Raw genomic sequence first — 10,354 nt, 5'->3', positions numbered from 1 at the left:
TGAAGGTGTTTTTTAATATTTCATAACTTTTTCCCCTTGATTTTTTAGGAAGATTTTACACATTTTTGAGCCAAAGTTTAACTAATTTATTAAATTTGAGAAAATAAAATTCATAAATTAAAACTAAAGATTAAAGTTGAGAAAATAAAATTTAAGCATTGAAGCCTTCTTTTTTGGTTTGTTTTGAATTGTGAGAGTGGCTATTGAAATAACATGCCACCCCGATAGATTCGAATCGAGTACTCTCATTAGGAGGCGTGGGCGCTACCGCGAGGCACAACGAAATTATTGGTTTTTACCTTTTCAATTGTGAGAGTGGGTACTGGAATTACATGTCACGACAACAGAGGCATGGGTGCTACCACCACGAGGCTACAACGAAATTATTAGTTTTTAACTTTTCAATTGTGAGAGTGGGTACTGAAATTACATGCCACTACAAAGGATTCTAATCGAGTACTTCCATTAGGAGCACCATAGCACATGCTAAAGCAAAAATAAGGAAAATTAATGGAGGTCTATACTCCATAATAAATAATCTATTTCAAAGGAAATAAAGAATATGGCACCAAAATGTTTTTTGCATTTCCATTAAATTGTGAGATTTTGATGAATAGAGAGAGGTGGTGGCATTATTAAATACTTGTTTTAATACTTTTTTTTTGTCCTTATCTTCCAAGTATTTAATGGAAATGCAAAATGTTTTTTTGCATTTCCATTAAATGTGAGATTTTCAAGAATAGAGGTGGTGGCATTATTAAATACTTGTTTTTAAATTTTTTTTGTCCTTGTCTTCCTCTCCAAAGGTCTCCAGACTCCATAAGCACAGGTGACCATGTAAGGGTAGTGGTGGGTTTTGCTCCTCTGTGGGTGCTGATGATGGCGCCCCCCTCTTCTTCCTCTTCCGAGGGGTCTTCTGGGCGGGCGCGCTGCTCATACCGGACGGCCACCGCTCTGGTGTGTACCTGCAACATCGCCGCCGCTCTCTATGTCTTGCAGCTGCTTCTCAGCCCCGTAAACTTCTTTTCCTCCTCCTCGACGCCTGTCCTTGGCTTCTTTCAGCGCAACTCGTATTTCCCCTTCAAAGGTTTGCTTGCCTCCCTCCTCTGGATCTAATTGCTTCCACTCTCTTTCCCCCCTAAAATGCCTGCCTCTGCCTCACAGTCAGATACACAGAAGAGCAGCTGCGACGCATACAGGAAGCTGTCAAGGTCCGGAAACACGCAGAGCCTGTCGACTTGGTGAAGAGGGTAGGTTTTCTTTAGTGTTGTTTTGCTTGCCCACTGCATGCTTTAGGTGTATTTTGCAACAGATTAGCACCTTGGCACTTTTTTCAGATACAAGAGATCCGAAGCGAATCTGCAGCAGGAGCTTTTACCAGTGAGCAGGTGGAGTCGCTCAGAGAGGAAGTGGCCTCCGACCTTACCAGAAGATTGGATGAAGTCAGAGCAGCCGGCAATGAAACCCAACAGCAGTACCGAGGTTAGATAACTCAACTGGGTTCTATTTGTTTTTGTGTTTTGATATCAGAGCAACAAAAGGGTTAACTCTGCTGGGTCCGTTTTCCTCTAAGATGCTAGGATGCAGACAATTCCCGAGTCCCCATCCATCAGCAGTCCCTTCTTTGCCGCCCTTTGGGTGTGGACAACTGTCTGACAATTGTATGATCCAGCCTTGTTATTAAGCTGTTTTAGGCATTAAATATTTAGGGTTAAGCTGTCAAACAGGCGGGCAATTGTATGATTGTTAAGCTGTCTGTATCTTGCCTCAGAGTTAAGCTGCTCGAGGCATTAAGTAGTTAGTGCTAAGCTGTCAAATGGGCGGGCGATTCGGGCAATTATCTGTATCCGGAGCCAATAATCAAGCATGTTTTTGACTCAATCGAAGTACATTAAGGAGTTGTTGGAAAGATTCAAAATGATGGACAGAAAGCAACCTTCAACTTGATGGAAACAAATGAAAACTTTTCATCTTATACATATGAAAAAAGTGTTGTTAGTACTCTTTCCAGGCAACTTGTGGAAAGTTTATATACGTGATGATTACTCGTCTTGACATAACTCACGTTGTAAGTACCATAAGTCATTATATGGCTGAAAGAATCACATTGGAGAGCAGTTAAGTGTGTACTCATGTACTCAAAAGAATGATTAATTTTGGTATTGATGAGTAGTACATATCATCTTATGATTTGATTCTCTTAGTTTCGATTTATTTCATGGAAAAGCAAAAAGCAAGCAATTGTAGCTTTCTCTTCTACTGAAGGAGAACATAATTCAGCCAAGTATACCGTGTGCGAATGTGTTTGGCTGAAGAGATTACTTGGTGAAATCATGGAGAATCAAGAAGATCCAGTGTTTTGTGACTGGTTATAAAATGGTTTTGTCGAAGGCTTTGATGATGTGGGTATAAAATGGTTTTTTTTGGAAGGGTATACATCATATGCAATCTGCACACATTTTACAGGCAATGTATTGCACAGTCTCTGAAGTGGAGGTTTGCCTGCACCTATGACTATTTCTCATATGACCCTTTTTGTCATGTGGCATCCCTTTGCTATGACACGTCTAGGTACATGCTTATTTGTATTATATTGGTTGCGAAGAGCCTGTTGTGATGATAGATAATGCATAATGACACCACACCTCTTACATGCACACATGTTATACCACACATGGCACGTGACATGCAAGAGATTGCATGCTATACAGTGTTGTGTTATTATTATGCTTATGCATTTGTTACGAGAATGCTTGACATTTGACACACACAGTCTCTTAATGGACTTTTTGGTTGTGACAGTCCTTGAGGAATGGCGGACAAAGAAGCTCAAAGAAATCAAGATGCAGGAAGAGAAAGCCAAATCTAAAGGAGAGAAACCTGAAGCATTTCAAGAAGCTCAAGCTGCGGGTATGGCCAGGAACTTGCCGTGATGATGATGATGAATGGGAGCACAGCTGAAGAATAAGTAGGTTTTGTTCATGCTTGCAACTGGAACTATTGCTTCATGATGCAGATAGTCAGTTTTGTTCATCACCGGATGCATGGTAGATTGTGGTGTCTTGTTGGTAGATTTCTCTGCATGCGGTTGGTAACGGTGGGGCTCGTGTGTGTGTGTGTGTATCGTATGTTGGAGCTGTTCTTTAAGAAGGGTTGAAGCATTTACTTAAAGTCGGTTGGAGCTCCTTGCTGGAAGACATAGGATGGGAAGAGCCAGATCCTATTGCAGAACAAGGAGAAGACATTCCACCTGATCTAGAGATCGGTAGGTTCTCACTAAGGCTAAGCTAAGTACATCGTTTTTGGTTTAGGGTTAAGCTTCTTAAAAGAAAATTTAGTGCCAGCCAATGCGGCTTAATTTACTCAATTCAGGTGGTGGGATTCAACCCCAGAATTATCATTTTGCATTAAGCTTTATGAGTTAACACTATGCAGACAATGGAATTATCCCTGGAAGAGCTGTGCCTTCAGAGTGTTGTGCCGAACCACATACAGATTATGATGGGACGGCTGTACGGTGGGGGCTCACGTTTCACGTGGAGAGCGCAGCAGATTGCTGCCAGGCATGTCTGGATCAGGCCAAAGCAGCCAAACCAGGCCACTTGAAATGCAATGTTTGGGTTTATTGTCCACAGGAGGAAGGTTGCTATTCTCCAGACAAATATGAGCATAAGCACCAAGAATGCTGGTTGAAGCAGGTAGTAATGATGTGCTTTTAAGTGTATATTCTTCTTCAAGTCTTGTGATGATCAGCAGCCTTTGGAATGCTTCATCTGCTGCTTCTGACTCCATTCTCTTTGTTTGCGTGCAACAGGCCGATCAACCTCGATTGAACTTCAAAAGGAAATATGATGTAGAGTACAGGAAGAGCCACCCGACAGCACCGGTAGTGGTCCCTTGGGTTTCTGGAGTTATTGGCTCCTAGCTCACTGGATCACAATTTTTGGTAGCTTGGTGTCTTCATGATAGGCATTGAAGCTGCTTTTTTACAATTCTAATGTAAGGGCATGCTTCTGATATTTGTGGCAAAAATCTATACCCCTCAGTTCTCATGGTAATGCTTCTTGGCATGCTTTTCCAGAAAATGGCTATGGGGATTGTCACTGTACAAGTGTTTTAAGTAGGGGCAATTTATGTTATAATTGAAATGATTTAGTGTGAAGTGGGTGGGAAGGCCAGCAGAGCGTCAGTTTTTATTTTTGTAAGTAGTTTGTGCACGCGTAATGCAGGCATTAAGAGCATTTTTTCATCAAGGAGGGAGAGCACACGTCTAGTTCCTAGAATTTGAACCTTGATGTGGAGAAGAGGTGGAACTGAGTGCCTGCATCCCAGCATGGCTAACCAATAGTTTCTTCTTTATAAAACGTTAATGTACATTCACATGCTTTGTTCTGACACGAAAAACGGGATTATGATCAGATGCAATTAAACATGAACTATCACTGTAAAGTGCAATTGGTTTGTGAAAGGGGGGAGAGATTCAATTATTTATTTTGCAACTACATAGCCTCACAAGTTGCCACACATGCTAGAGACCATGAAACTCAAAATAGATCTATTATCATTTGGATTGCTAGCTCAATTTGCATCCACACATCTTTGTATATCTAATCCAACATCTCTTTCATACGTAAGCCATAATATAAAGTATATTTTATGTGCCTCAAAATCTCTTATTTCATCCATAAGTCACTTCCTTAGACTTTGCATAAGTGAGAAAGTTAAGACTACTACCATTTCTTGCAAAGGGGCATCTCTTACAAGCTCTTGTTTTAGAGGCATTGTGCTGATAGTCACACGAGGAGCTACACCATTATGATGGGCTGAACAAGACTTATGGTGTTTTACACTCAAGACTAGGGCCCCATGAGTTTCTCCTTCAAACTCTTACCTAGAAGAGCAATTCTGTAAGTTGTCACGTATAACAAAATTGGCTTGCTTGTTTTGTTGCTTTTATTCACAACATTCTCTCCCTCAAGATTAGGTAGATCTCTTGAACAAGTGATCAAAAACCTTGAAATTTCTTTAATAGTACCTTAGTAAAAACATCTACAACTTGATCTTTCGTCTTTGCAAACTTCAAGTCAATGAAAGCTATTTGATAGTTTTTTGCAACCACATAGCTTTATAAGTTGCCATAATTGCAACTTTATAATTTGCTTATGTACTTGATAAAGAGGCTATAATTTGCTTACTAAATCCAACAAACAAATGCATTAAAGGGGTGGTGCTTGGTCTCCATGTTTGCTTTTTGTGCCATATTGGTGTCATGGGAAGGACCCCCTTGATGGATAGTTATAAGAGGGGGCACTTTGTTGGGATTCCTTTTGGCACTTTTCTTTGTGTGCGCCATGACTCAAAAACTAGAAGACTGGAGAGAAATGAAGTAAGGGTGGTTTCAATGAAAAAAATGAAAGCAATGCCTTTACATTGATATATTTTAATATTATGATAAGCTATTAACATGAAAACTTATCTATGATCCCTAATCAAAATTTACTACTATAACTTTGTTGGAAAAGCATTTTCTTAATGCTCCACCCTCCTGTTGTTATTGTGGGTGACATATATTCTCTTCTATTTTGTAAGGATCTCTATATAAGGAGTAGTCGTTGTGGTGAGCACTTTGGCACCCGACAGTTCCCAGTTTAGACATTGGATAGTGGCGCTTTGCCAAGTAGGATGCATGCTTGTGTGGGCTATGTGACCACATTAGTGAGTATTGTGGATAACAACCTGAGGACACAATGTTCTTAGGTTTGAGGGCCGTGGGTACTATATATAGACTAGTTTGGCATCCTTATTAGTTTATCTTTGAGTTCATTGTATTCAAGAACTCTTGTAAGCAAGACATCCTTCATCCATATTCTGTCTAGATCGCCATCAAAGCTCCTTACCTAGAGCACATGTGGAGACTGACAACCATTAGTTTGTAATTAAAGATTGCAAGTAGTAATATTGTTTCCTCTTCACTTCTTTCTACAATTCAGTGCTTTTTATTATGTTGATCTCGCTTCGCCTATTGTATTTTCTTACATGGTATCACAACATAGACTCTAGGTAAATCTTGTTTTGAAAATTTGCTATTTGAAGATAGATTCCCAACGTACAAATAACGTAGTTGCTCGTGCTCGTCCTCTACCTACTAGTGATGGAAAGTTGGATGGGACAAATTACACTCTCTGGAGGTTCAAGATTAGGTCTATTCTAGAAATTTAATCTTGAGTCCAAATCCCTCAAGAGGTGGACTCAAGTCATAATCTCTAGGCATTACGGGAGATTTCCTCTCAAGTGCAAATCTCTAGGCATTGCGGGAGATTTCCACTCAAATACAAATCTCTAGGAATTGAGAAAATGAAATGTGCCTTAATCCTTCAAGAGTTTGACTCCTCATAATCTCTAGGCATTATGAGAGATTTGGACTTGAGTCCAAATCTCGAGTCCGAATCTCTAGGCATTGAGGAAGAGAGGACTTAAGCCCAAATCTCGATCTAAAATGCGTAGCAATTTGGACTTGAATCTAAATATCAGTCTCATTAAAGGAGATTCAACTATGACTCCCAATCTCTATATTGGTTATTACAATAGATAAGAAAATGTAGTGGACTTACATCCCATTTTTCTAGTTGTGGACTTCCCTTTATTAAAGCTTGTTTTGCTGTTGGTGGTCGACCAAAAGCTATGAGAGAGAGAGAGAGAGAGAGAGAGAGAGAGAGAGAGAGATTACAATATTTTTAAATTAGGTTAGTTTTAAGACTAGACTAGGCTAGGTTAGTATGAGAGAGAGAGAGAGAGAGAGAGAGAGAGAGAGAGAGAGAGATTACAATATTTTTAAATTAGGTTAGTTTTAAGACTAGACTAGGCTAGGTTAGTATGATTTTCTTAATTTAGATAGTCATGTTAGGTTAGATGAAAAAGAACCCCACTTTGAAGTTCCTTAAGGCTCTAGGCACAAGGTGGGAGTGAAGAGAAACTTAAAAAATCTCACCTCAATCACCCTTTAAATAGTTATAGACACTCCCCAAAAATAAGCATGTGGAGACAAAAGTTTGTCCCCCCACCTCTAAAGTGAACAAAGGGGGTTGTCTTCTTTAATTACAAAACTGCCTCAAAAGTTATTTGGTTTACATGCCTTGAGCTAGGCTATCCTTTTAAAACCACACAGTTTTCCTACTACATAGTTTTGTTCTTTTTTGGCCTTGAACTTAGCCTAGAAGGGGCAAACCTTACACCACCAAGCTCTTGGACACACATTAACTTCAGGAAACCCCCTAGCCCGACACTCAAAGCCCATAAAGGTGCACTCACGTGAAACACACAAAAAGACCTTAGTGTCCATAAGAGCCCCTAAGACCTTTGTGCATTCATGCGAAACACACAAAAAGACCTTAGTGTCCATAAGAGCCCCTAAGACCTTTGTGCATTCATGATGCGAAACACACAAAAAGACCTTAGTGTCCATAAGAGACCCTAAGACCTTTGTGCGTTCACACGAAACACACAAAAGACCTTAGTGTCCCATAAGAGACCCCAAGATCTCCACAATGTATCTTCTCCTTAGGGATAACACACACACACACACACACACACACATATATATATATATATATATATATATATATATATATATATATATATATATATATACATATATATAATGATGTTATATGTATATATATTTAGAAGCTTTAATTTAGAAAAAAATGTTGGTTTTAATTATAAGATGAATAAATTATCACGTGTGTGTGTGTGTGTAGATATTTATACAGACATTATAAGATGAATAAATTATCACGTGTGTGTGTGTGTGTGTGTGTGTGTGTAGATATTTATCATACATACATACACATTTCTATACATGTATATGCATATGTACCTATGTGTGTGTGTGTGTGTGTGTGTGTGTGTATATATATATATATATATAAAACTCAATCCTCAATTGATTGGCTAGTGTTTTGGATTTATATCCACATCTTTTGCAAGTGCGTTGAGGTTTAGAAATAAGTCCAAATCTCTAGTCAATTTATATATATGTATGTGTATGTGTAACTATGTGTGTACTTTTGCAAAAGACGTTGAGGTTTAGAAATAAGTCCAAATCTCTAGTCAATTTATATATATGTATGTGTATGTGTAACTATGTGTGTACTTTTGCAAAAGATGTGGTCAATTTATATATATGTATGTGTACTTGCAAAAGATGTGGATATAAATCCAAAACACTAGCCAATCAATTGAGGATTGAGTTATATATATATATGTCCACATCTTTTGCTAGTGCATTGAGGTTTACAGATAAGTCCAAATCTCTAGCCCCCAATGAGTTGAGGACTAACACTTCTGTCCAAATATCGTTGGCAAAAGATTTGCACGTGTTCAAATATCTTTGGAAAGAGATTTGGACTTATGTTTAAATCTCAATCCTCGACTCATTCGTTATTAAAGATTTAGACTTTTTCCACTGGGAAAAGATTTAGACATGTCCAAATATTGTGTCCAAATATCTAGTTAGTACTGTTGGAGGAAAATGACCCACAAATATATTCCAAAATAATAATTAATATGGCCTAGAGTAAGATTTGCACATAACACAAGATTGGGTTCTAATTTTCCCCCACACAAGAGTGAGCCCATGCTTCCTCTCAGTGTATTGTAATCTTATTTTTTGAAATAAGTTGTGGAGCTCTAAATAGTGTACACTTTTAAAAAGATGTCCACTTCAACAAAAATAGCTTGCTTTATTGAACGTGCAAGCCAAACTACTCAAAATAGGTATAAAACTTAAACTATATTAATGTGTACATCTCTTGTAAAATTAAATATGCAAAAGGGAGCTTTCCTATGTCCCAATAAATATATCCTTTGACAATAAATATGGACACCACCTAAAATGGAATAAATGGTGCTGCATGTTGTCACAAAATCAAATAGTATTCACACTGACACCGAAAGTCGAGTGTTACAAAATCTTCCTGACCATACCAGCTCACCTCCATTATCTAACGCAAGGATCTGCACTTTACATCAAGTACGTCAATCAATTATTGATTAAAAATATAAATAACCATACGAAACTCAATAAATCAAGACAATGCAATCCATACTCTCACGCATGTACGGAATCATCCATGTATGCGCAAAGTAAGCTACGATCGCTTGGATTTAGAAAGGCATCCCAATCTAAACCCATTTAGGAGAGAATTTATAAATAATGAGAAACGTGGGAATATAAAATTCCAGAAATTTACTCCTCATAACATGTCACGGGGGTAATAACCAATTGTCGTCAATTGTTAAAAAATCACAAAATAACCATAGGCGAGTATGAAAATAAGATGCAATCAAGGATGGGTAGGCCTGAGAAGGCATGATTAGGGAGCCATTAAGCATCTTCAATGGGATGGCCTTTATACTTCACTAAATATCTATGATAAATATTTCCTCTTCTTGTTATTGTTTGCTCATGGTCTAAAATAATTATTGGTTTTATGATCTCAAAATCTTCATCTATCAATGGAGGGTCATCATAGACTAGATATGCGAGGAGAGGATCTCTAAATGGTCTCAATACACTAATGTGAAAAGGGTTATGAATGCGCCAATGTGATGGTATATCCAAAAGGAAAGCATTATCATTAATATTTGTGAGAATCTTGAATAAACCATAAAATCTTGGAGAGCTAATTTAACTACTGGGTGTTTCTCTATACTTTTCAATCTTCTTTTTTCTCTATGCGAAGCCAAACATAATCGCCTTCTTGTGAAGTCATTGCCTTATATATTTTAATGGCTTGGGGGGTCACATATTGTGTTTGGGATTTAGCGATAGATTTATGTACTTGTTGAAGGATACATGTATGGTCTCTAGTAAAATCATATGCTGCAAGTACAACATGTGAAAGTCAAGAAGCAGGTGCCCGTAATTTCTTACCATACATGGCTTCAAAAGGAGCTTTTCCTATAGTAGAATGTGGTGTATTTTTTTAAGAAAATTGTAGAGTAAATGAAGATGTTGGTCCCAAGTAATTGGGGTAGAAATAGTGTACGACCTTAACAAGTCTAAAATGGTGCTATTAATTACTTCGGTACGGCCATTACTCTTAGGATGAAAAGTAGATGTGAAAACAATTTTAAGTCCAAGATTTAAAAATAAAGCAATCAAAAAATAAGGCAATCAAAAAATTATTACAAAATCTAGAATCACAATTAATTACAATAATTTTTGGCAGACCATGATGTGTAAAAACATGTTTAATGAAAAGATGTGCAGCTTGTGAAGTAGACAATGTCCTTTTGCATGCAATGAAATATGCTTGCTTACTAAATCTATCAACAAATAGTCGAAAGCATG

General features: G+C 37.9%; 1 protein-coding gene across 2 annotated transcripts; it reads left to right on the top strand.

The window, feature by feature from the left end:
- Positions 1 to 736: 736 nt before the first annotated feature.
- Positions 737 to 4,139, top strand: LOC147614385 (uncharacterized). Of its 2 annotated transcripts, none has more exons than XM_086780936.1 (7): positions 737 to 1,087; positions 1,165 to 1,250; positions 1,338 to 1,482; positions 2,803 to 2,910; positions 3,149 to 3,265; positions 3,436 to 3,698; positions 3,815 to 4,139. In XM_086780936.1, the coding sequence occupies exons 1-7, from the start codon at positions 877 to 879 to the stop codon at positions 3,923 to 3,925; spliced, it is 1,041 nt and encodes a 346-aa protein (XP_086637062.1). In that variant the 5' UTR covers positions 737 to 876; the 3' UTR covers positions 3,926 to 4,139. The 2 variants fall into 2 exon arrangements, with proteins under 2 accessions (XP_086637062.1, XP_086637063.1); XM_086780937.1 differs by having other exon boundaries at positions 738 to 1,087; positions 3,152 to 3,265.
- Positions 4,140 to 10,354: the final 6,215 nt, after the last annotated feature.

Source organism: Cibotium barometz, chromosome 42, assembly GCF_041138505.1.
Source record: "Cibotium barometz isolate CiBa-2024 chromosome 42, ASM4113850v1, whole genome shotgun sequence".
Classification (NCBI taxonomy): Eukaryota; Viridiplantae; Streptophyta; class Polypodiopsida; order Cyatheales; family Cibotiaceae; genus Cibotium; species Cibotium barometz.
Note: the sequence above shows the minus strand (reverse complement) of the source record. Positions and strands in the feature narration are given on the sequence as shown.